Genomic DNA, 26,624 nt, shown 5'->3' with positions numbered 1-26,624 from the left:
GGTTTAGGGGGAGTTGGACTCAGCTAGACCAGGGCTGTGGTACTGGTGCATCAGCAGGGGAGGTGTGCATGTCCTGCCTTACATCACAATGTACCTGTGAGCTTCAGAATAGTGTGAAGTGGCTTTGATAACATATGCTGTTACTCTGCAGTGATTGAAAGGCTGCAGGATATTTATTTGGTATAAAATGAGCTCAATAGAAAATAAATGGGGTAGTCATTTACTGTACAGTGAGTGTATTGGGCTGAAATCAAACATTGATATCTCTGAAGTTACACACTAGCAGACTGGTTCATAGTTCTATTTTTAATGTTCATTATTACCTAGCTGATAACACAGTAATGAAAAGTGCAGTTAATTAATAGTGTTTATAAGAGTGATATTTCATTTCCTGTAAAATCTGCCTGTTTGTTTTTCATTCACATGGGTGAAAATCCAGAAGTGTTACAGAAATTATCACCATTTACTCAACTCTCAGTCTATTTTCTCTAGTAATCCCTTCATGTTTTTGTCCAGTGCTTCCAATGTCCCTTGCTTCCAAGCAGTTCAGTCATTTCCTCAGGAATACAAAAACATGCAACATTCTGTGCTGTCTGCCTTAAACTGATATGAAACAGAGGAGGACTTGTGTTAACTCTGTAGTTGTTTTTCCCTCTAAAAATTAGTTTGGAAGAAAAACCTAAATGCCTTGAGTAACTGCTTTATTTAGATAATGAAAGATAAACAGTCCTGGCTGAATTTTATTTGGCAGTTGCACTGTGTGTTCGAGGGCAGGAGGGTTATTTAATCCCTGCTGCAGTGTAGCAGCTCTGTGTTGGGTTTCACAGCATTATTTGGGCTCTACACCCAACTATCTTCACACCATAGCACAGCCCACAGGGGCACCTGCAGTGAGTGTCTGAGTATCTGCATGGCCAGAACTGAATTGTGGAAAATGAAAGGGGTGTAGCTGGCTGCTCGTGTTCCTGTGTGAAGCCTCTGCAGTTCCTGAGCCAGTGCTGGCTGCCCCCAGGGTCAGAGAGGCTTTGCCTGCACCTGAAGTCAAGTGTGGCTGATGCAGTGCTGGGGCTTTCAGATGCCTTTTCCCCCAGAGCGGGTGCTTGTGCCCGCTGTGGTCGTGTTCCCCCAGCAGCCCCGGACTCCCCGTGACCCCACAGAGTGTCGTTCATTATGGCATGGTGGATCCCACGGGACTTTGCTCCAGAGCTGCCACGTGCTGTGAGTGTGCAGGGAAGCTGGAGCAGGAGGAGCAGCAGGGCTGGCAGGGGTGCCTGTCTCCGTGGTCTCACTCTCTTGTGACGTCTGCACAGGTGTTCCCCATGTCCCACAAACACGACAAATGCTTCTTTCCCAGTAGTAGCAGAGACCTTGTTCTGCTCAAAGGGATTGCCAAAAAGTTATGGTGACAGCACGCAAGAGCCAGTATTGAGTGTCTGTCTCCTTGTCTCTGCCTGCAGCCAATGTTTTCCGTGGCACCGAGCTTAGCCACCAACGCGTCAGCCACCTTCAACCCCTACCTGGGGCCCGTGTCCCCTGGCCTGGTCCCCGCGGAGATCCTGCCCACGGCCCCGATGCTGGTGACAGGGAATCCCGGTGTCCCGGTTCCTGCCGCTGCCGCCGCTGCTGCCCAGAAGCTGATGAGGACAGACAGGCTGGAGGTAGGAACCACTTGGTGTAACTTACTCTCACAAGTGTATCATTTATTATGTCTTCTAGATATGAAGTATTTTTCTTGTGAAAGCAAATAATGCGGGTTTCACTTGGGCTGATAATGTGGTATCTTGGTGACGGGTGTGAACAAGGAGTGACTGAGTGATTGTACAGTAAGTTCATGCTGCTGTTCTGCTTCTGGCCCTCCCTTGTAGAAAGAAACAGAAATATTTAGGAATGACCACGGCAGCTGCAAGAGTGCAACGAGACTGAGTTAGTGTGTGCCCAGGAGGTGTTAATGTGGTAGGGGCACAGGCACAGGCACTGAGCACCAGGGAAAGGTGCAGAGCTTCAGCTGCCTGGGTGCAGAATGACTTTCAGCCTCTCTTGCTTTGGCTTTGGGCAGATGGTGCCCACACTCCCCCTCCAGCCTCCCGCACCCAGCTTATCATCCTCGCTACAACCCTGACAAGTGTCGGTGCTCTCGAGCTGGTGCTCTCCCTTACTCTGAATCTTTCTTATCTGAAAGGCCTGACAGTGTTTTCGGCACCTTATCGGTGCTGCGGTAGCGTGGGCGCTGAGCCAGCGACGTGGCCGTCTGCGCTTGGGGCACAGCCCGTGAGCACAGCCCCTGGGCACAGCTGGGGAACACAGACCCTGGGCACAACTGGGGAGCACAGCCGTGAGCACAGCTGGGGAGCACAGATCACAGCCTTGGGTACAGCCTGAGGGCACAGATCACAGCCCTCAAGCACAGCCTGCGGGCACAGCATGAACATAGGTCACAACCTGTGGGTACAGCCCATGGGCACAGCCTGAGAGCACAGCCAGGAGGATCGATCACAGCCCATGTGTGGGTGCTGGCAGCCCCAGTCAGGTCTGGTGGTTAAGAGGTGGTGGTTGGGAGGGCAGAGCAGCCAGGCTGAGCCGCTGTCACCCCATGTGTCTGCTGGACACAGTGTGTGGGGGCACGTGGCCCTGTGAGAGGCCGCTCTCCATGGGTATGGCTGCTGCCACTGTCCCTCCCAGAGCTCGGAGGGCACAATGGGACCAGTGAGAAGGGTCTCTGTTTTATGCAGCCAGTTGTATTTGTAATGCTTTTCTTTCTGCCTGTGTGTCTTCATTAACAGGGATTAACTCTCCTTACAAGGGAAATTAATTCCTTTTGCCTAGTTGCGTCTGACTGACGAGCTGCTGCTCAGAAGCGGTGATCTGGGAGGAGTGTGGAGGGTCATCTGGCAGCCAGTGTTTCCTGCTGCCGCTGTCACTATTCTCAGAACTCATGTCACCACAGGTTCCCCTCCTGCGGGATCACATCATTTCCCTTTTTAGAGATGCTTTCCCCAGGGGAAGCGTTCCCCAAAGCACGCTCAGGTTACAGGGAGGCAGCCTCTCCGAGCTCTGAGCTGGCACACAGGTGGCTGGTTGGAATCACCCAGGGATGTTTTTCCCTTGAGGACTCTGTTTCATGATGGACACCTGCCAGAGGTGGATTAAAACCAAAATGCAATTAGATAAATTCATAAATAAATCACATTGGATTTGGAAATGAGTATGGAGAGGAGGATGCCAATGGCAGGAGCCCTTTGAGTTGCAGTGCCAAGGGTGGCTGCTGTGTTTGTGCTTCCAGCTGTGTGCTGGCCATGGGCTAGTCAGTGCTGTGGGGACATGAGGGCTCAAAAGTGTCCTGGTCATAAGCAGGGTGTACCCAATTCCCCAAGCACTGGCTCTCCCCATGGCCAGGGAAGCAGGTACATCCATGGGAGCCTGAGGGGAGATGTGCAGGGGCACTTCTTCATGTGGTACCTCCAGGGCAGCCCTGGTGCTGGCTGAGACTGTGACCATAGTGCACAGGGAGCTATTGAAGTTTGGGACTTAAGCCTGCAGGATTTGGCCCTCCAGATGCTGCGTGCTCTTGATATGGCTGTTCAGAGGAGTGATGCACTGCTGAGTCAAAGTCCTCTGCACAACAGGGAACTGTGAGAGTAGCACTGTCACAGAACACCCAGGGGCACAATCTGCAGTAAAAACCATTTTTGTCAGTTAGGAAAAACATCTGAAATCCAGTAAAATTTTAAAAAGCTGAGTGGTTTTACTTTGAACTTGTACAGGAAGGAGGAGATGGTCAAGTTGCAAACCCCTGAAAACAAGGGCTGAGGCTTTGAGAAGCATCTCTGTGTCACCTGTGCTGGTGCAGCTGCAGGTGGCTCCGTGGGCTCTGCTCGCAGCCGGGCAGGCCCTCACTCCTCAGCCATGTTGCTCCATGGATGAACGTTCCAGCTCCTCAGCCCCAGCAACCTTCTGTGCTGTGATTGCATCTGTCTCATCTCTGCCCCTGGGGGATGTCCTTGTCCTTGTAGTAGGGCTGTTCCAGCCCTGCCATCCTCCCTTCAAACTGTTTGAGCTTTGCTTTCTATGTTCACTGGAGTCAAGAGCACATCCAGGTTGACCCACAGGCTCTGTGGTCCACACTGCACTGCTGGCTTACAAAATCCCTCTCTGTTGGGAGGAGGGGGTGTCTGTTCCTGCTTTTTCCTTCTGCAAATGAGTTTAATCAGTGAAACGTGTAGGTGAGAAGATAATTTGTAAGTGCATTCCAGTGTAGTGGTCATTTGATCCGGAGTATCCAAATTTAGTATCCAAACACTAAACAAGCACATCATTTTTATAAACAGCAAAACCTTTGAATGTACTTTATAGGTTACAGAAATACAGAACGGATTTTGGAGATTCTACATGGTCTGGCTGTTACCTCCCAGAAGACCTGGCAGTGTCTACCTGCTCTTCCAGGGATCTGCTGCTGTAGCACTGCCATTTGTTATGGCATGATCAAAGCTTTATAAGGCTCTGCTCTCTATCCCTTGGAAGGAACTGTCCTGGAGAAAAATAACCACGATGATGTTAGCATCTAATCCTGGACTGTGATTGGCTCTGCTTAGAATTTTAAATATTTATTTCCAAGAGTGATGTGCACTGGCAGGAATTAAGTCAGCACACGTTCTGGGATGCCGAATCAGGCTGTTCCACAGCTGAGAGCTCTCGGTAGGTACACTTGGGGTTTGAAGGGAAGCAGGCAGACACCACAGCTCTGCTGGGCAGCATGCCGTGTCTCCTGAATTAATGTGAGTCTCCGTGAGATAAGGTGGTGAATGCTGCTGGCAGCAGGATTGCTTTCATCTGTATTTCATACAGCATGCAGATGTTCAGGTGTCCAGTGCATCCAGCCACTCCCGTAAAGAACCTGCACTCAGCGTGAAAATGTCACGGGTTGAGGCTTTCCCACAGCTTTCCAACTCCCTTGCCAGAAATGTCTTGAACAAAGTGTGGTTCTTCAGTGAACTAGAAAAGAAGCAAGGACAGGGAATTGAGAGAGAAAGGAATTACCTAATGCTTTATCAAAAATGGCTATTTCTATTGTAATGCCATCACAGTCTATTAGAAGTGTTCCACAGTCAAGAATGACCACAGCCAAGCTGCTGTTTCCTGCCTGCTTCTTATATGCCATTTTTTGCCAGAAAGGAGCAACTTAGAAGTTCTTGGAGCCTGTCAGCTGTGGGTGATCAGGACTGGGACTCGGCGGGGCTGTGTGTTCCTGTGCTCGGAGTGTCCTGGATACCAGCACACCCAGTTTGGTGGGGTCTCTTGGGTGCAGAGGAGGGGCTGGGAGGTGGGACATGCTTAGAAGGCTGGCTGTGTCCCTACTGGGGTGGCACCTCGGGTCCCAGCATGGCTATCCCAGCAAACTCAGCCCAAAACCTGAGCAAGGGAATTAGAGTGAGGCAGTGACACTGCAGCTCTAACTCAGCATTTTGCAGCAGGCTGGAGTATCTGTGCCTCTTCTGTTTATGTTTCCTAACATACTGAGTTGAAAATTACAGTACCAATTACAGGGCTATTAATAAATAACTAATAAAAGCTCTCCAGATCTGACAGACCAGACAGCACATCGTGCCTTTGTGGCTCTCTGTACTCAAGCAGATGAATGATATACTGCAGTGTCCATGGCAAAAAATAACCCTTTTCAATGCTTACTTTTAAATAAGCAAGAGTTGGAAATGTTCTTGATTCTTACCCTCCCAGTGGCTGAGAAGCTGTTACTGGTCACACTGGTAGAAGGAGCAGCAGTTCAGGGTTGTGCCTGGCTGCTTGAGCCCTCATCCCGAGGTCTGTTTGGGAGCACTGAGAGAGGTGTTCTTTGCCTTAGTGAAGCAACTGTGTTACAGCTCTGAAAACTTGGCCTGGACATGCCAAAGATTCTCTCTACCTGCCTATTTCAGCATTCTGGTCATTCTCTTTTGATTTTCAACCAGGATAAAAGTAGCTCTTCTGTGAATGTGTTCTCTCTCTGTGTATAGATGCTTTAGATGTATACACTTACATATGAATTTGTATATATCATCTCTATGTTATTAATGGAGTAGTTCTTGCTTACATGTGGGGTGGTTTTGAGACCTTGCTTTAGTGGATCACCAGCACAAGACAAGGAGCAAAGACAACTGTCTTTAGTTCATCCTTTTGTTCATCTTCAGAGGAAGAAGGTTCAGTTTACTGCTAGACTGCAGACAAATGATCAGAGGAAATTATCCATTTTTGTCTATGTGGGAGGCCTGTGTTTGGGTAGAGGACACTGGTTCCTGACCCAGAAAGATTCCTAGGTGATGAAAGAGAACCTCCTTCCCTGGTCCTCCCTGTGTCACGCTGGCTGGCACAGTGGTCCGTGTCACTGTGTGGGACTGGAGCAGGAAGGGGGTCTGACTGTAGGATTACCTGGCAGGCAGGTGGTTATTTTCCAGCTGAGAAATTTGCCCAAGCTGTTTCCTGTGTGCTGCAGAATCTGTTCTGTGAACACTGAGCAGGAGGGGCTGGGTCTGCTGCAAGTACATACCTAGAGTCTGTCACCATGTGGAAAAAGCCTGTGAATAGGGTTGTGCAGGAATGACTCTGGACAAATGGGTATTTCCTGTGGTCGGGTTCACACGTGTCAGTTCGTAAGTGCAGAGGATGGGCAGGTGGCACTGGCAGCAGCACAGGGGTTAAACAGCAGCCAGAGCATCAACATGGAGGGAAACCAAACCACCACCAAATTTGGGTTGTTGCAGGGATCGGAGCCAAGGTTCTTAAGGAAATACTGATGATCCAAGCCCATGGGCACCCACCTTGAAGAGGAAATTCCATGTACTGTAGTCGTTTTATTTTTATACAGACCCATTTGCTTTTGTTCCTTTGTTTCCTATGGCCTTTGGAAAACTGGAATGCCAAGAGCTTTTATTGGTGGTTTGGGGAGAACTGACCGTGACAAGAGCCCACGTCAGTCTGTCAAACACGTGGTTTGTGTGGCGTGGGGGGAGGGGGCCTGTGTTTGTCACGCTGGTGGCAGTTTGTGTCTGCAGTGCTGGGGTGGCCGGGGTCCAGCGGGTCTGTGAGGGCTCGGGGCCGGCTGGAGCCCATGTGGCACAGTGGGGATGCTGCAGGGGGCTGCCAGCCAGGAGGCTTCCTTGCTGCAGTGTCTGATCCCTCCAGCTTCCACTGGCTGCTGGCATGTGACAGGCAGGACTGGTGCCTGCCCAGGGGGGGCTGTGCCACCACCACGGACTGTGGATTGCCCTCTCCTGGCAGGTGCTTGGATCCTTGTGGTGCTCTCACAGGCCTTTGGAAACCCCTGCTCCGCTCCCAGCCATGCCTGCAGCGTGTGGCACCCACACCAAGGGTCTTTCTTTTCCCGGTGTTGCAGGTATGTCGAGAGTACCAGCGTGGGAACTGCAACAGGGGAGAGAACGACTGCCGGTTCGCTCACCCCGCCGACAGCGCCATGATCGACACCAACGACAACACGGTCACCGTCTGCATGGATTACATCAAAGGGAGATGCTCACGGGAAAAGTGCAAATATTTTCACCCTCCTGCACACCTGCAAGCCAAGATCAAGGCTGCCCAGTACCAGGTTAACCAAGCTGCAGCTGCCCAGGCAGCAGCAACTGCAGCTGCCATGGTGAGTGTGGGAGCGCCTCTGGACGTAGATGTACATTGAGGAGAGGTGCCGGTGGATGTGTGTCTGTCCTTGCTGAGGGGGTGTGTGTTTGGGGACCCTGGTCACTACATGGTGCAATGAGCTTTCTCAGCATGTGGTGCCAGATTTGTTTTGAAGTAGTTCCAGACCGTTGAGATGTTTGACTAATTTTGCCTGCTGATGTACAGAGTACCTGTATGTACCTGTGTGTGTTCATACGTGTGTGTGTGCCTGTACATGTGGGCTACACGTATATCTGGTTGGCTGTGTATCTGATGTGTATCTGTCTAGCTGCACAGATAGATAAACCCCTATTTAGTTCCTGTGAGTCCGTGTTTGTAGAGGTGTAGTTTGAAGTGGATCTGACCATGTTACTGCTGTCCCCGTCCCGTGTCCCCCGAGGGCTGGCGGCAGCTCCCGCGGGCACAGGCCCCGTAGCTGTAGCAGCCAGGTCTGGACCCACTCAGGAGGTGGATTCCTGGCGAGGCGAGGGTAGCGCTGAGGGGGGCTGTGGTGGCGGAGGGTCCCGCCAGTGCTGAGCCCGTGGGGGTGTGGGGAGCAGAGCACAGCGGGCACGGCCGGAGCAGCGGGGCCGGCGGGGCGAGGCGGTGGCCGCGGGCTCCCAGCGGGGCTCCCGGCGGGGCTCCCAGCGGCCGGTGACTGGTGGCCGGTGGCGGGAGCCCCGTTCCCGGTTCTGCGCGGCCGCGAGCGCCCCGCGGGCACCCCCTGCTGCCCCGCTGCCCTGCCCGCCGGGGGCCGCCCGCCGGCCCCCCGTGCATGCCTAGTCTTGTTACCGTTGTACACGGCATCCGGTGATTTGTTTTTATTTGTTTTTTCTCACCTCCCCAATGCACTGCTGCCCCCATGACGCACCTCTGCTTGCTGTTTATGTTAATGCGCTTGACCCCACTGGCCATTGCCATCATGTGCTCGCTGCCTGCTAATTAAGACTCAGTCGGCTGTCAAATCACTGAAGCGACCCCTCGAGGCAACCTTTGACCTGGTACTATGACCTTTCACCTTTTAGCTTGGCATGTAGCTGTATCGTAGAGTCGAGTTTGGGGTTAATGTGTAGAAATGGAACATCCCGGTTTCCCTCCCCACATCCCCGGCAAAGGGCGTGTGGGCGGCCGGGCCGGGCTGGGCACCCTCCCTGCAGCCCTTGCCGCCCCCCCGCCCCGCCGCCCCTCTCCCGTGCCCATCCCTGCCCTCCCGTCCCGTCCCTCCCCGGGTGCCGGCGCAGGGGCGTTGGCATGGCTTCGTGGCGCGGAGGCGGCCGGGTGCCGGCATGCGGCGCGTGCTCTGCATGCCCGGGCAGCGCTGGGGCCCGGGGAGTGGGTTGGCACCACGGCCCCGCCGTCTGCTGCGGACGGTGACTATTAACATGGCTTTACGTGTGATCCTCATGGAGCTAGCAGTGCTGCTTCCCCGAGAGCCTCGCTCCTGACCCAGCCCGAAGCTTTCCCGTAGGGCGGTACTCAGGCCGGTCCCACCGGTCCCTGTGCCGCTGTAATGGCAGGCAAATAGTGCTCCCTGGAAAGCTCTTCCCTCGCCTTTATTTGGTAGTTCAGTCTGCTATGCTGCTTGCTTGCTCATGGAGAAACATGGTGCTACCTGGTTATTTTGCCTTCTACTGATTTTTCTTTTTTTCCTTTTTTCTCTCCTTTTCTTCTCCCTCCCTCCCATCCTCCTCCACACCCCACCCACCCCCTTTTGGTTTTTTTTTTTCTTTTTGTTACTGGACTTTATTTTAATACCCATCCACCATTCAGGGAATTCCTCAAGCTGTACTTCCCCCCTTACCAAAGAGGCCTGCGCTTGAAAAAACCAATGGTGCCACCGCAGTCTTTAACACTGGTATCTTCCAATACCAGCAAGCTCTTGCCAACATGCAGTTACAGCAGCATACAGCCTTTCTCCCACCAGGTAAGTGCTGCTCGGCCGCCTTTTTCCGGGGAGGGAGAAGGGGAGTTCTGGAAAAAACACAGTAGGAAGTAGTTGTTTGTTGCTGGTGGCAAATGCAGTGTGTGCTGGAGGCCACTGGTGATGGGCACAGGCAGCCCCTCCAGCCCGTGGGCAGTGGAGGTGCTGGCTGTGGGACCACTGGCTTTCTCTGCTCCTCGCGGAAGCTGGGTGGGTGTTTTCCGGTCTAACATAAAAATCAGCATCATGCTCTGTCACCTCAAATCAGAATCTGAAATTTCTCTCCTTTCTCTTTCCCTGGATTAACTCCTCCTCTTTACATATCCCTGAACTGTTGTGTTTGCTTCTCTTCACTGTAAGACCCCTTGGCCTTCGTGTGCTTGGTGGTGGGGCTGAGTCACACACTCGAAGGTGTTGGCTTTAATGAGGTGCAGTGGTCACAGAAGGCACAGGCAGTCTCACAGGTGGGAGAATCATGAACCTACACAAGAAATCACGGTTTGGGCCTCCAGTGCCTCAGGACCAGTCTTGGGCTGAGCAGAGTGATCAGATCTGACTTGTCCTAGTGTAAGTGCTGAAGAGTTGATGCCTGTACTATTGTACCAAGCAGAAATTCCTTCAGAGGACAAGTGATGGGACTTAAATTTGAAATCAATGCTTTGGTTCTGCAACCGGCACTTCACGAGAAATGATCTCTAGTCTGTCCTGGGAGTTTCTGCCCTTAGTGACACAGCTGAGGTGGTTTGTTACAGGTGAACCCCCACTAAACCAGCACCTCGTTCCAGGAGCTGTGCAGAGCCCAGCTGATAGATCTGTACTCTGAAATGGGAAGGGGTCTGTGAGGACAGCCCTTCGTAATGCAGACTGGGGAGGGGAGGAAATACCGCTCATCAGTCTTTACCTAAAAAATTAAAAGATTTTATCCTGAATATTTTTGGGAAGTATGTTCCCAGGAGTTCAGTGTAATACCCTTTACCATTCTTTCTTGATCTGGCATACAACCAACATGTGTACTTTAAATGGCACAAAAAACAGTTTCTTCATGTAGAACGTTTTAATAACTTATTTAGGTTCCAAAAGTGCATTGCAGCCACTGAAATGTATCATTAAAAGCTTATTGCAAAGCTTGCTGGAGTCAATAGGAAGCCAGATTGAGTCAGCTGTAGGTCAGATCTCTGGCCCACATACTAAAATCCATATAAAAATGCCTATATGATCATAGAATCATTGAATCCCAGAATGATTTGGGTTGGGAAGAACCTTAAAGACCACCTCATTCCAAACCCCCTTCCACTAGAGCAGGTTGCTAAGAGCCCCATCCAGGAAGATTCACAGCCCTTGCTGTACGTATTAAACAATTCACAGATTCCTTTTGGCACAGCGTAACCAGTGGAGTCAGTAAACTGCAGTTTTCCAGCTTCCATTAAAGCAGCAAGGGCCTGGATGGTTTCTGGAAGTGCTGGAGATGCCTCAAATCACATCCTTTGAGGTCGGGAGCTGGGGTTCTGTTTATGTGTCTCAAACCCCATTTGCACCTCATCATCAACTGGGATCTTTCCCAGCTCTTCCACACAGCCTGCCTCAGCTCTTCCTCCAGCATGTCCACACTGAAACCTCCAGGAGCTTGGCAGTAGTTCTTGATACTTCATTAGACCTTTCCTGACCACTGAAGTTTAGTGTATGTTACACAAGCAAAGTAAAGGAGTTTTTAGCATGAGCTACTATAAATTCTCTTTTTATATTTTTCAGATAGCTGCAGTTTGAGCTTTCCAGTAATCCAGTACTTTCCCAAAAGTTTGAAAAATGTCTTTGCCACCTTGCCTTTTATAGCTTTTCCCACTTCAAGTAATCTGGGATCAGTTCCTGTTCAGGCACAGTCAGCTGGAAATAAAGTTTCTCCATCAGTCCCTACGAAGCGACGGAGAGCACAGAATGCAGGTGCCCTCAGCTCTGTGGCCATGGAGCAGGGGCAGGTCAGCTCAGTGGGATCTGAATTAAAGTGACATTTTTCAGGTTCAGACACCCAAGGTGTAAGTGCTCATTTGTGTTCTTAGTTGTTTCAGCTTTCAGCTGCAGGGTATGAAATGCAGGAGGGCCAGAGGGCAGGACACGCAGAACCCACACAGGGTGGGTGTGCACGGGGTTGGTCCTCTGGGGGGGATCTGGGCAGGACCCTCCTCTCTGCAGGGCATGTCACTCCTCATGTTCTTCTACTCATGTTCCAGACAACTTTAGAAACCTCTTTTGAATTTTAAGGCATCATTCTGGCTGCCTGTGTGCCAGGGGTGTGAAACACACCAAGGGATCGTCCATGCCAGAGGTTGGACACTGCACTCCAGCACACCCTAACTGATTAAATGCCCTTAGACATTCATCTCACCTCTCTCTACTAAAGCTCCCTCTTTCACAGCTCTCTTCTTGAGAGGGAAACGTTGGCTGCCGGAACCTTTTCCCAGGCTGAGAGGGGAGTTTAAAGGCATTACAAGGAAGAACTGGGAACATTTGTGGTGTTGAAATAAGTGGAGTTAGTCTACCAAGTGAGGAGGCTCTGCATGCCTTAGTGACGTTGGCAGCGTGTTTTGGTACTTGTGTCCTGGCTGCTGACCTGGGACACCTTGGCAGACAGGGGTGAACCTCTGGCTGTGAACGTGCAGAGCTCCAGGTCCTTGTGTTCACCTTCCACTGCTCTGTGTCTTGCAGTGACTGGGAGCTGGCTGGGGCATGCCTGTCCCTGCAGAGAGAGCTCCTGTGGGCAGCTGGGTGACATCCTGCCCCGGTGCTTGTGGCCATGCTATGGCTCAGCTCCCTGTCCCCTCAGGTGTGCGAGTACCGCTGTTCTGCCCCGGGTGTGTCACCAGGGTGACCAGTGTCTTTGAGAAATGACTTTCCCCAAAGGAAGGGGTGGGTTGGCAGGATGCTCCCATGAGCTGATGTCCTGGTGCAGCTGCAAGGGGCAGGATTGCAGCTGGCAGCTGAACCCCAGGGCTTCAGCCACCTCTGCCATCATGTTAACCCATCGTGTATTCCTTTAGTTACTGCAGCTTCAGCCCCAGAGACTCCCTTGCTCCTGGCTGGGACTCAGTGCCCAGAGGCTTTCCTAGAGCACCTTCCTCCCTGGGTCTGCTGGGCCTCTGCAGAACCACTGTTCTCCTCTAAGTGTTAGGGAAGGAAAGGTCAGGCACCAGTGCTCACCTCCACAGGAGTGCTTATCCTCTCAGTGGTGTTGGTTTTACTGAGAGTTTAGTAGATTGGGCAGAAGAAGTAGGCTGAGGGGAATAATATGAGGGATAGAGGAGAAAAAAATACTTAAAACACCAGTAAACTTAGAATATTTATAAAAATAGCTTTATTGCACTGCAGAAATAATTTGGTTGTGAAGTTACGGTCAGTTAACACATCCTCGAATTAAAATTCTGCCTTGTGCTGAACAGCCAGGGAACACTGAAACAGCACATTCATTATTCATGTGTTCTCATTAGTCAGTCAAAGGTTCTGAAGTCAAGATGAATATTAAGGTCATAGCAAAAATTATTTTTATTATTGGTAAGAGGGTCATACAGCATTATGTCTGTATTTGGGAGTTATCCCACCCCAGTGAGTTTTCTCCTTTTTTGCCTCATGTTCATTTGCTTCAATTCCCTTTCAAAACTGGTCATGATGTTAGTGATGATAACTCAGACTGAAATTTGGAGCTGAAAAGCTTTACAGGGATATTTCAAAGTCATTATAAAGATCCAATTCATCTGTAGCATGTAGATGTAATTATGTAGGGAACGAGGTACTACTCCGGCTCTGATGGAGGGTGTACAGCCATGTAAACAGGGCACTTCTGCAGAGGCAGAACTCAGAGGCTCTTCTCTGTAACCTCATTAACACCACAGAGATGCCATAAGAGGGACTGAGAAAGCAGTTTTGCTTACTGTTTGTACTTTATAGCCAAATTCTGCTCCATTTTTTAATCTTGCAAGTGATCCCATTGTTTTCAGCCGTGATTTGTGCCTGGGGAGGTCAGGAGAGCTGCCCTTCCTTTACCGTTTCTTTGCAAATATTCTCGGTCTCTTCCATGACACAGAAATAGAGGAGTAATTGGAAACATGATTATGCCCCTGCCTTTGTAGCCTCACAGATCCAGCATAGACACAGAATAACCCTCCCCAGCAGTGATTAAACTGACCAGCTTCTTCCCTGCATAGTCAAAAGCTGCTGAGGTTGTGCAAAGCCCCTACAGTGTTTGGCACGGGCTGGAGCCAATTCCTGCCCCCTGTTACGGTCACGGGGTGTCACAGAGGCAGCATTGCCCTGAAGTCTGCTAGGATGTGTTTCCATTGCCACTGCAATCTTGTTCCCAGATTTCAGAGTTTATCGACTTGGTGATACTTAAAAATGATACCAGAATGTTCCTAAAAATATGCTCCTGCTCCTGGCTCTCTGGTTGCAGGGCAGAGCTCTCCAGGTGCTGTCACTGTGCTGTTGTGTAGCCTGAAATGAGTTGCAGGTTGTGTGCTCAGACACCAGCTGCTTAAAATACATCCCATAGTGCAGAACTGAACGCTGAGCAGGTAATCTGAGGAGTCACCACGAGCTGTGCAGGGCACTGTGAGTGTCCAGGCCCTGCTCTGAGCTGCGTTGAGCAGACAGAGCAGAGGGCAGTGGGGATCACTGCGCTGCTCCTGCAGCTCACAGGCAGGTGGGGGGCACGGCAGGGCCTGCACCCACAGCACGTGGGGCTTTAAAGTGTCCCCTTTAGTCTGAGGAGCCATGGGGGAAGGACCGTGACAAGGCTTGTGTCAAAAGGCAGAAAGATCTCAGGAGTTGTGAGTTAAAGTGTTTCCTGGCTGCCCAGATCCTCCATGGTGCTCCGGGGGCCAGCAGGGTCCCCAGTGCCCCGACCCATCCTGTCCCCGAGGCCTCCTTCTAACGGATCACTGTGCCACTGTATGGTTTGATTGTGCTGACAGTTACGTGCCACTGTGCCCATAATAACCGTTTTTCTTCTTTGTTCAAATGAAATTTCTAATTACACGTGTGATGGGTTGTTTTAATTCTTTTCCCTTTCCAAATCCACCTTCCTGTTGCAATGCATGATGAGCAGGCTCAATATTGTGCATGACACCCGCTACAAGTGTTGGTAGGTGCCAGCTTTGTTTCTTGATTATCTTAAACCTGTGGTGCAGCTCACAGACCCTCAAAATCCACTGCTAGATGTAACATAGAGCCCTCGTGCCAGTCCATCTCCCCCAGCCTCTTGCACTAACACCTGTCAATTAAATGCGATTGTTTTATTTAATTGACATGGACACAGAGATGTTAATTTTGTATAGCAGTTTTTAATTGCACATTGTTCCTTGGTGGATTTTGACTGGACTATGAGTTCCAGTGTTTAGAAACTTATCTTGTGTTAACTAAAGACTGTATCTTACCATAGCCACGTAGCCGTATTCTGTCCTTGAACGAGATTAATTTCTGTTTGCAGTAAATATTTAGGTTGAATTTTTAAAAGACAAAAATTTGTAAATATAAGGGCATTGAAAAACTCTCCTGTTGATTTTCGTATTGAAATGGTTAAGCTTGTTTGTGTCGATTTTCTTGATTTGATGGTAACAAGCATTTTCCCCTTTTTTTCTCTTTCATCTCCCTCCCCTCCCTCCCGGAATGTTGTCCTGCTTTGCACTGTGGTTGCATGTCACGCACTGGCAATGATGTCTCGGGCTTTTCGCTGTGGTAAACCATGCTCAATGACCCTCCCACGTGTCGCTCTGGTCCCCATACTGCTACACTCTTCTGTATGTTTGCTTATTTGATTTTCCTTCCGAAAGTTCCCATGGTGCACGGTGCTACGCCAGCCACTGTGTCTGCAGCAACAACATCTGCCACAAGTGTTCCCTTCGCTGCAACAGCCACAGCCAACCAGGTTTGCTAATTTACAGCTTTGTTCCTTACAGACAACTTGAAATCGGTGCTTTAATGAGCATGGGGGTTTGGATCTGACCTCTTGTTGGCCTACACATTCTCTTGGAGAGCTGCAGCACAGCTTAATCAGCCTTTAGCCGTGCTCCAGAGGTGCTGCAGTTCCATTTCTGATGCTAAAAATAATTGATAATAGAGTTTCTGACTCAGTCTTAACATTTATGGGCCATGCTGCTTACTTCTGCTCTCAGTGGTGTAAAGAGCAAGGGATAATACACAAACCCACAATTTATTTCCGTTTCTGTGAAGCCGACAGCTCCTTTCAGTGCAGCACTCAGAGAAAGCCAGGGGAACCTTTGTGCAGAGGGGCTGCAGGTTCTTACAGTCCGAGTTTAGCAGTCCAAACATGTTCTGACTCTCCTCTTCCAAGAGCAAAACAAAGCTGTGTGAGCATGGGCCACACAGAAACTTCTTTGAAATCTTTGTTCCAGCCCGTGATTCTCTTGGGAATGGCCCATTGCTGCGGACAGAGCTCAGTTGAGAAAATGCCCATTAGAGTCTGGGTTTATTTCTAAATAGCCACCCCAAGCATTGCCATGTTTGAGTGTATTTCAGGAATATAAGAGTAATGCTTCACCATGTAAATGATTACAAATCTCCCAGGAAAGCCAGAACCAGTGCTCTGAAGATGAATTCCAGGGCCAAAGGAGCAGCTAGAGCTGCACCTGAGCGCAGGGTGTTGTCAGAAGAGCAGATTTATGTACAATATCTGGCTGAAAGTGCAACAGTAAAAACATTTTAAAGACCCTATTGTTCCTCTTCTAAAAGCAAATTATTTTTTGAGATTTACCAGGCAGTTAGAGTTGCCCACGTCATAAAGCCGTCAGTTCTGGTGCCATATGGGGGTCTTGCTCCCAGCTCTCGGATCACATGTGTGCCCCTTAGAAAAAGAACTAGAAGTTGTCCTTAGTGCTGTGCAGGTGTGGTTCTGTGTGTGGATGGGCTCTGCAGGGCAGTGTCAGTGCTGAGGTGGGATGGGCTCTGCAGGGCAGTGTCAGTGCTGAGGTGGGATGGGCTCTGCAGGGCAGTGTCAGTGCTGAGGTGGGATGGGCTCTGCAGGGCAGTGTCAGTGCTGAGGTGGGATGGGCCCTGCAGGGCAGTGTCAGTGCTGAGGTGGGATGGGCCCTGCAGGGCAGTGTCAGTGCTTGAGGTGGGATGGGCTCTGCAGGGCAGTGTCAGTGCTGAGGTGGGATGGGCTCTGCAGGGCAGTGTCAGTGCTGAGGTGGGATGGGCTCTGCAGGGCAGTGTCAGTGCTGAGGTGGGATGGGCTCTGCAGGGCAGTGTCAGTGCTGAGATGGGATGGACTCTGCAGGGCAGTGTCAGTTCTAAGGCAGGCTCAGCTGACGTGCTCAGCTCCCTGGCTCAGTACAGACGACACCTCCTCCTCTTCCCAGAGCCCCAGCAGGCTGGGGGTGCAGCTGCAGCTGCTCTTGCCCCTCTGTGCTTGGGGAGGATGGTGCTGTGGGCACCCAGTGCTGCAGAGGGAAGTCCAGGGTCTTTGGCTTCGAGCCTTTGCACCTTTAGCTGTCGAGCACTACCATTTTGTGCTGCCCCAGCTGTACGTTCCTCGTTAACCTGTCTGCTTCCTCATCTCTCAAAAACACAATTCCCAAATGGCACCCTTGCAGTGATACCTAGGTGTGCACATCCTGAGCCTCCAAAGGGACCTGGATATTGTACAATTCCCAAAACCACCCAGGTTAGTCTGCTCAGTAGGTAGCATGGGCTGCTCTTGAGAAACGTTTGCTCAATGACCAGGTCACTCATGGCTTTAAACTTAGCCTAAGAATTTGTGTTTTGAAAAGCTAGTTCATAGGTGGGGCTACCTTTGCATATGTGCCACCTCAGCAAGCAACCACCTGTATGCCCAAATTCTCTTCATATTGCAGTTTATTGCCCCAGACAGTTAATTTCAGTCTGTCTCTGTATCCTGTGTGTGTCCTGAGAGTTGTGAGAAGAAGCCAAGCCCCAGAAAACCAGCATTATTTTTGAATCATCTCTGTGTTAATAACCATGCACTTTCCCAAATAGATCACAGGGCATAGATAGATCACGTTCTTTCTGTGGTAGAGTCTGATCATTTCATGCCTTTCCCCCCCGGAGCCTCATAACACACTTAGTGCAGTTCTGCAGCCAAACCTCCATATATACATATATACCCATATATGTATATGCCACGTGAGCAATGCTGAAGGTATTTAATGCCACCCAATGCCGTGTGCCTGCATGCCAAAGGCTAAAGATCTGGCCCTTCATCTTCCCGGACTGGTGTTGAAGGCCCTGGGTCTGTTCCGACAGCACTGTCCCTGATGCTTCTCCAGCCGGGTGCCGCAGCCTGTCCTGCAGCAGTAGGAAAACATGGTATGAGAAGCTTCATTCTGCTCCAAGCCCATTTCTGAGGAGTTGGCCGTGCTGTGGATGTGCGAGCTGCCAGGGGAGGAGAGGGCACACGGGCGGGAGAACAACAGCAGGGCCTGCCGATGAGTTAGCTGAGAAGAAACACTCCCATTCCCTTTCCTGGACGGATTCACAGGCCAGCCTTGGTGCCCATCGGGAAAAAGGGTCTTCCCAAGTGCCACAGCCATTTGGGATCATGCAAATCCATTTTGTGCCCTACATCCCCAGCATGTGTCCCTGTGCCTGGGCACACCTGCTCTCCCTGGGTGCTGCAGGGTTACTCACCCCGGGATGGAGTGTATCACTTGTTACTGGCTCTGCTGGCAGCTGGCTCTGATTGTAATTGCACTTTAAATGGGAAGCTGAGCTGATGGGCACTTGAGAGCCACGTGCTGAGTCCTGTCTAGGCAGCAGAACATTTTGGGAATCGTTTCACTGCCTGGGAGGCTCTGCTTGCCGGCTGCTCCGCACGGTGGCCGTGGGGAGGGCAGGGAGCCCTTCTCCACAGGGCATTCTCACCAGCCATGACAGTCGAGCTCAGGGCATCGTAGGTTTGGCATTCAAAACTCAGGACGGTGAAAGCAGTGAACGCTTCACAAAATCAGCCTGAACTGGGGCCACTGTAGAATTTATCATTGGAGACACTGAGAGCACAGAATTTTGTGTAGGCCAACAAAAAGGGCTATTTTCAATTACTGCACTGCATGACTTGTAGATGTTAACTTCTCTCATTTCCTGAACAACCAATAATACTTATTTATATTTGTCCAGTAGTACTTAACCCAATGTTTCCAGTTAAGGTGCTATTGTAGCACTTCAGTTGACTTTAACTTATAGTTACAACATAAAATCCACCGACTCACAGCTGATCCTCCCCTTCCCAAAGTGATGTTCTATAGCAAAATGCTGTACCTCTGGGTGGGCTCTCTGCATGTGTTACTGACTGTTTACATTTTTTACCTGTAGATACCCATAATATCTGCCGAACATCTGACTAGCCACAAGTATGTTACACAGATGTAGACATTTGGTCATCAAACAGTAAGTTCCCAATGTGTTGTTGTTATATTTTTTTCTTACCTTTATATATGTAATTTGCTGCTTTCAGGGACAGAATGTTTTCATTTTCTTTCTAAGGTAGCCATTAAGATGTGGGGGCAGAGGCTCTGACCTCTGCTGAGGGGCTGTTCCTCTCCAAGGGGGGATCCACAGGGTATCAGTGGCCGTGCCAGGTTTGTACCTGCCCACAGAGCAAAATCAGAGTTCACAGTTTATATTTTATCTGTGTGGCCCCAGGACTGACCTGAGCTGAGGGGCAGCTCTTGGAGGGGGAGTTGATTCCACCAAGTTCTCCATCAAGTTAGAAAGAAAAGATTTTAAATCTCAAAAATTTGGGAACCCAGCATCACTTGGGTTTGGAAACTCATTTTTCCTGTTGTTGTGAGACCCCCCCAGCCATCCCCTCCCTTCCTCTCTGCTGTGCTCCATTTCAGCCATGTTTTTACTGAATGTCTTGGCCATCGTGGAATTATTTCTGAGGGTGAGGATTCACCCATTGGCCGCAGGGGGTTTCTAATATTATTATTATTTGTTATTATATTTTTATATAAAATATATTTTTTAGTAGTAGTAGTAATATTATTATAGTTACTTGTTTCAGCTGAGCATAAATGTTGTTAAATTGATGGAGTGACCCAGGGAGGGTGGGATGCCTGGGATGGGGTGCCTCCCATCCGTGGCCTAAACTTGCTGCCAGGGTCCCTTCAAAGCAGCTGGTTCCAGGCTGTCCCTGTTCTGGAGACCATCCTGAGGAGGAGGAGGAATTGCCTCTGGAGGTGTTTCTCCTGTGACAGGCCACAGAGACCAGAGGGACAGCTGCACTAGATGGGCACTGAAGGGAGAAGAATTCCCTTGGGAACATGGGGCCTGGATTTCTGAGGATGTTTTGTGCTTCTGAGATCCTGCTTGTGCCCCTGGGTTTTACAGGGACAGCTCCCAGGGCCTGGGCCTTGGGTGTGGGGAACGGTGCCCCAGATGCCCATCCCACGGCCGAGGATCAGCGGGAGAGCAGCGGGTCAGGCCCTTCTGTCCCTGCAGAGCGGGGGTGCCGTGTGTGCCCCTCCTGCCCGGGGTGTCCTGCAGGGACCGGGGCTGCCCATGCTGGGGGCACAGCTGCCCCTGCCCGGGTGGGGTTGGGGCTGGTGCGCTCTGACAGTCCTGGCTGTGCTGAGAACGCTTTCTGCTCTTCCCTTCCCAGCTCGCAGCCGAGGCGAAGAGGCCGGATTTGGGTGGGAAGAGGCCGAGCTCATTAGCCATAGTGTATGTAAATACTGTCCAGCAGCACTGGGAACCCCTCAGCAGTGACATCACACATTGCATGTTAGCGAGACGAAGCGAGACCGTGGGACTCCACTGCACACTGTTGCCTATATACTTTGTACATTGAATTGATATTTGTGCTGAGGTGATCTTATTGTCTAAAAAACCTGCAGCATCGTCCGTCTTTCCCGGCACAGAGTGCGGGGGGTCGATGCGCCCGGGGCCTGTTCCCCGCAATCACGGGCGTCACCCCGGAAAGACTGACGATGCTGCAACCAGAAATCTATTATGTATTGGTACGTCTGTAGACCAAGATATAATTTTTTAAAGTAAGTTTATTTCTTTCAAGGTTTACAAATAACAAAGGTGCACCTTGTATTTAAAATTGCCATTATAGACGAGAGCGTGCATGCACAGTAATTTTTGTTTAAGAGTAATATTTTTAATGTAATAGATTGTAAGAAGTGGGAAGAGAGGAATCTGACAGAGATGAATGTGCCAAGCAAAACCACAACTGTGTATATTTTAAAGCACATCAATGGCTTTAAGTACCACGTTGTTAAGGATTCTCATGAAGTGCCATAGACTGTACATCCATCAGAGTATTATTTCTGCAGTGTTATTTTCCGAACCACATTTTCACTGACTTGATGAGTACTGATCAGTCAAAGGGCACCATTCTGTTTCAAACCAAAGCTGTCTCAGAAATGGCCAACTGCTCCTCACAGCCAGTGGGCAGCACCAGAGAGATGCTCCAGCTGTGCATAACCCTCATGGACAACATTATCTATAAACTCTCCCAAGTATGTCATATTTATGCATATTTACTGTATAACGTGAGCTACGAAAGGGAAAAGCCATTTCTGAGACACAGTAACAAATGTTTGAGGAACTTCTTTTGCTCTATTTATAGCCTCTGTCGCGAGTCACAAGGACTATAAATGTTTTGCAGAGATGGGTTTCACTTTAATTCATCAAGTCCCGCGTCCGCGGCGACTCTAAACAAAGACGCAGAAGCACTGACAGCAGATGCATGACAAACCAAAATAGGACAAATGAGATGTTAATTAGCGTAGAAATTGGGTGGGTTAATACTTGGGTGAGTTTTATATGTGATTTTTTTTTTGTTCAGATTAACTGCTTATAGCCTTAGAAAGCCTTTACAAAATAAAAACAAACAAATAGATGTGCATTCAAGTTTTAAGAATGGATTCATCCAAAGGAATTCCTTTTTGTGGTTTGGATGTTGCAGCCAGTAAAGGATATTTTTGCTCTGTTCAGCCAGGGGCTGCCTGGGGCCAGGCCCCGGGTGGGCAGGGGAGGGAGAGGCGCGGGTTCGGTTGTAGAACTCGCCATACTCCGAGTTTACTGCGAGTTTTTATGCTTGAGAGAGATGCTTTATAGATAAGAATGATGTGTTGATTTTCCTGATTGTACTGTACATCTATTAAAGCCTTAGATTATTACATTACGGGTTAAAACCCATACCAATGTAATTTCAATCGTGTTAAGAAAGTATAGATGACTTCACATGTTATTGTAGTGACTTACCATAGAGAATTTACTTATTTTTTCTTGTTAAAAGTATAGTTTTTATTTCTTACATTTATTAGCTCGTTTTCATTTTCTATTACCAGTTGATACCATTTCAGTTTATAGAATTTTGTTTTACTAGAGTTTACTGATGACTTTTTCAAAATACAAAAAAAAAAAAAAAGGTAGTTTTCTTCATAACATACTCAGTTTGGAATTTACATGTAGTGTCTTATGAGTATTCGTATTACTGTTAACTAAATGATTTCTATTTTACTGATCTAATATGACAATATAAGAATGTCAGTCATTGTTAGTTCTTGTCTAGTTTTCATTAAAAGAACAAAGATCTTTTATATGGATATCTTATAATTATATAATCATTGCTAAGTAAGAAGTTAAGTTGTTGCTATGGCAACAATCCTGGCAGACAATTGAGTAATATTTTGATGATTTATTTTGTTTGTAATTAGTTATTATGAGAAAAAAAAATCTAGTTCCTAGATATTAGAAGAAAATTTATTTTCTACTGTATCCATTTCAAATGTTAAAATATTGTTTAAATATTTTTGAAATCCCTGAATATCAGGCCTTGTTATAAATAAGCTGCATAATCAATAGATCAAGGGACTTTTTGTTGATAATCCAAATACTCAAAGTTTACGTAACAAGAATTCTAGTGTGTGTGTGCAAACTCTTGAGGGTTGATTATGCTGCAGTTGGGACGTCGAGAGCGAAGGTTGACTTTTTGCACTTCTGTATATAGTCAAAAAAGAGAGAAACCTGTATAATAGTAAGATCTTATTTTGAATAAAAATGTCTATAATTACAAGGAGTTTTGTTAAGGCTAAATAAAATGACAGGCTGAACAAAATTGCTTGCAAAAGTGGCACAGAGTTAGCACTCCATCCCCCTTCCAAAAAGTTGCTTTGCTTTATGTGGACAGCTTGTAGTTTGCCAGGATTTTTTCAGCTGGAAAGATCTGCCATCCTTCCGAGATCTCATGACTGACAGAAGCTCCACTGGGTCAAATCTGCCTGAAAATCATTAAGAAAAAAAAGAAAAAAAAAAAAAAAAAAAAGGAAAAGAAAAGAAAAAAAAAGCAGGTACTTCAGCCCATCCAGGGAATCATGGCTCAGATATTCCGTACATTATTCAAAATCTACTGCATGTTTAAAGTATCAAAATATATTAAAGATATATGCTATTCAAACCAGTTTCTGACAATTTCAGTGGTTTCTTGTTCACAAAAAAGGTTCTTCAAAACCAATACTGACGTTCACAGAGTTCAACCACGGACAGGCAAACGGAACAGCACCTGTAGCTGTAGGGGTAGGGGGTTATTTTCTCTCGCTGTAGTGGTCCTGTTCTTTTAGCAGGTGAAAAACAACCTGGGAATTCTTCCCATTTTCTTGGAAAACGTTCCAGGAAGCTGGTGATCCTGTGTATGCCAAAGCTGGGAGGCGCTGGGGCCGGGCTGCCCGGTCTGGAGCTGGCGGGGGTGAAGGCGGAGCAGCCGCGGCCCCGGCTCATCTGCGGGAAGGACGGACGCGCTCGGGTTTGCTCTTACGTAACCACAGACTTACTTTTGCTTGTAGTTGCTCCAGTTACGTACTCTGTCCTGGGCTGCAATTTGGGTTTATGCTTATTTTATTATTACTGCTATAGTTGACCTTGCTGTATGGAAAAAAATAAAGTGAAATTGCCCTAAGAAAAGTTCTCTTTCTTAATTACCTTTTCCTGTGTCGGGTTAAAGGTGGCCCTGTGGGGTTGTGGAGCCTTGTCTGTGCACAGGGGAGACTCGAGGGACAGGATTTACCTGGGCAGAACCTTATCTGCTGGGCCTGGCGCTCTTCACCAGCACGTGTTCCATCCCCAGGATATGTATTAAAATGCCAAGTATTGGGGATATTCCTGTTAAATCCAGAGGCTAAATACAAAGCACTGGGATGCCCTGCATCAGCCCCGACTGTCCTTACCCTCTTGTGGCAACACCTCCAAGGTTCAGGGACACACAGGGACCCACAGCCCCTGCCTGCTGCATGGAAAAGAGGAGCAGGGAACTGGAGGTGCAGGGAAGAAGGGCACAGGGAGGGAGCGTGCAGGGAATTGGGGACACGGAGCTGGGGGTGATGGGAATGAGGAGAGCATGGAATTGGGGGTGCAAGGAATGGGAAGCAGAGAATTAGAGGTGCAGGGAAAGGGAATTGAGTAGTGAAGCAGAGAACTGGGGGGGAAGGGGAAAGGGAGAAGGTAATGGGGAGCATGGAACTGGAGGTGTGGGTAATGAGGGGAGCAGGGAATGGAGGTGCAGGCAGTGGGGGAGCAGCCGGGCAGTGGCTGACGTTAGAGGGAGCCCCGTTACCACGTGTTGCTGTTCCTCCATGCGTTCCCACAAATCACTCACAATCAAAATTATTGACCCCACCATCAGAGCTTTAATTGATGAAGCACCGCAGGGCAGTTGTTTTCCGGGAGGATTGCGGGTGTCTCCTGTGAGCCCCCACGAGCTGGCGTTTCCCAGCTCAGCACCCCCGGACACGCCGTTCCCGCTGGCCGAGCACCCTGCGCTCTCCTGCGCTCTCCTGCGCTCCCCGCGCTTGGGATGACACCGGCATTTCATTCATTTATCACCGCATCTGGCTGCCCAGGGAAAAACGATGTGTCGAACAGCGCTAGTGCTCGGAGCTGGAAACAAATCACCCTGTTTGGTTTTCCCTGTAGCCCCCGCGTCCATCGCAGGGTGCGGGAGCGCGGCCGGGCCGGGGCAGCCCCAGGACCCTCCCCGGCTCTGAGCGGGGCTCGGGCCGGGAGCGGGTGCCGAGCAGCGGCTCTGCCACAGCGGGGCTGGCGCTGCAGAGCCGAGCCGAGCCGAGCCAGCCGCGGGGATGCTGAGCAGAGCCACGAGAAGGAGCTCCTGCCAAAGCGGCGGCAGCGCCGGCGGCCCGGGGAGCTGCGCCTGTGACACCTCTCAGGGATGCGGCACTCGCTGCCCGCGGGCCTCGGGACACCTCAGTGGCCATCACGCCTTGCCGGCCGTGGCACCTCTCCCGCTGTGGCATCTCCCTGTCTGTGCCACCTCTCTGGGATGTGGCACCTTTCCAGACACAGCACCTCGCTGGCCAGGGCCGGGACAATGACAACCACACGAGCAGCAGCAGCAACTGTTAGCAGCTGTTAAAAGCAAAATAACAGCCTTTTGTTCCAAGGGATCCCCTGTGTCTGCAGCCAAGAGGCTTTTCTGAATCGAGGGGGCATTCTGGGCCTTCAGGGAGGGGGGAGCAAAAACCTGGGAAGGGGATGCCCTGGTGCCTGGGACGGGCACGGCTCTGCCAGCGCGGTGTCCGGGGACACACAGCACCACGTGGGGCCGGGCAGGGTGGCACGGCTGGTCCCTGTGCTCTGCCATGGGATACAGCAACTCCAGCGGCTCCCAAACCACAGCGACAACAGCAGGAGAGAGAAAGGCGTTTGGAGAACGACCCAGGTGCCGGCGGTGGGGCTGAGTGGCCCAGGGTGGGTGGGCGTGGGGGCTCAGCTGGGGCGAAGGGCTGGAGGGAGCTGGGACGAAGGGCTGGAGGGAGCTGGGGCTGCAGGAGGGACGCTGGAGCTCTGTGTGTGCAGGTAAGGAGCTGGGTGCTGCTGGGTGGGTACGGCTTGGGATGCCCCGGGGGGAGAATATCCGGGACACGGCTCATCCAGAGTCCCAGGAGGACATCAGCACTGCAAGGCAGGGTCTGCCCTCCTGGTCAGCCTGACCACGGGACAGCCCAGTTCACCCAGCATGTCTGGCTAATGCTGCAGAACAGCAGTGGGGCTGCAGTGCCCTGGGATTGCCCTGGTTTTGTGCCTCTGTCATGGCTCTAAGAGTGATTTATTAAAGTGAAGGGTGGCATTGGGTGATGCTGCTGCTTCTGAGGAGTTGAGAGGAGGATGAGCCTCCTGCAGGTGCCCTGGTGCCGTGTGGATCCTGAGCTTTGGGGGTGGAGAGAGCAAAAGCACTTTGCCTGTTTCCATGTGCCCTCAGTTACAGGGCACTGCAGTGGTGGGGGGCACTTGGGGCACTTCCAGAAGGTGGGGGATATATCCAAGGGGTTGGGACAGCGAGCCCATCCTACCCTCAAGGCTGGGAGAATGGAAATGAAACTGCAGGTGCCGAAGCCATGGGGTGCTGGTGGGATGCCAGTGGGCTTGGCTGGGAAGGAAGTAGGATGTTCATGCTGGAGAGCAGCATCTGCATGAGAGAAATTATGAGATGAATGTTTTTCCTCTGCTCTTTCTTGGGTGCTGTTGTTAATGCCCAGCCACACGTGCCGGGCTGTGCTGGTTGCCCGGCCCTGTCTGCACAGGGAGCACAGGGTGCCATGCTCAGCACGGGTACGGGGCAGGCACAGGCCAGCTCTGCTCCTGGCCAGGGCTCTGTGTGGGGGCATTGCAAAGTGCTGCTTGAGGGAAACAAGCCAGACCCAGCCCATGGCAGGGAATGACCTTTCCACCCACAGCCCGTTTGTCTCTTCTCAGTGTAAACCTCTGGTCCAGGGAAAGGTCAGTGGAGGAAGTTGCTGCCTGCCCTCGCCCCGAGTACAGCTGGGCCTTAAGAGCTCCAAACCACACTTTGTACAGCACGGAGAGTGCGGCTCAGTGCCAGCACTGGTGGGTGCAGCATCCCGGGGGAAACAGGACCTCCCCTGAGGGGGCCAGGCCCAGCCAGTGCTTGTCTGGGGAAGGCTGGGCAGCGCCTGATCCCACCAAAAACTCCCTCACCGTGGGGCGGGCACTGCGTCTGTCCCAGGAAAGCTTGTCCTGGCGCTGGCTGGAGCACGGAGCC

At 50.3% G+C, this 26,624-nt stretch overlaps 1 protein-coding gene and 1 long non-coding RNA gene across 9 annotated transcripts in view; both read left to right on the top strand.

Moving 5' to 3' along the window:
- MBNL1 (muscleblind like splicing regulator 1) overlaps window positions 1-23,512 on the top strand; it is a 67,012-nt gene extending 43,500 nt beyond the window's left edge. For 2 of the 8 annotated variants that reach the window (XM_050307776.1, XM_050307775.1), the window contains exons 4-11: window positions 1,458-1,658; window positions 7,382-7,639; window positions 8,607-8,660; window positions 9,430-9,583; window positions 14,673-14,708; window positions 15,397-15,491; window positions 18,911-18,985; window positions 20,202-23,512. In XM_050307776.1, the coding sequence (XP_050163733.1) occupies window positions 1,458-1,658; window positions 7,382-7,639; window positions 8,607-8,660; window positions 9,430-9,583; window positions 14,673-14,708; window positions 15,397-15,491; window positions 18,911-18,967 (855 nt within the window). In that variant the 3' untranslated portion in view covers window positions 18,968-18,985; window positions 20,202-23,512. The other 6 variants (XM_050307777.1, XM_050307778.1, XM_050307781.1 and 3 more) reach the window with 6 other exon arrangements.
- On the top strand, window positions 15,498-18,904 carry LOC126636024 (uncharacterized). Its single transcript, XR_007627875.1, has 3 exons — window positions 15,498-16,624; window positions 16,698-16,805; window positions 16,878-18,904. It is a non-coding gene; the product is annotated as an uncharacterized LOC126636024 (long non-coding RNA).
- Window positions 23,513-26,624: the final 3,112 nt, after the last annotated feature.

This window comes from Myiozetetes cayanensis, unplaced genomic scaffold (assembly GCF_022539395.1).
Source record: "Myiozetetes cayanensis isolate MyiCay16 unplaced genomic scaffold, myiCay2020 scf13, whole genome shotgun sequence".
Taxonomy (NCBI): Eukaryota; Metazoa; Chordata; class Aves; order Passeriformes; family Tyrannidae; genus Myiozetetes; species Myiozetetes cayanensis.
The sequence above is the reverse complement of the archived record's forward strand: the minus strand, read 5'-3'. Positions and strand labels throughout refer to the sequence as shown.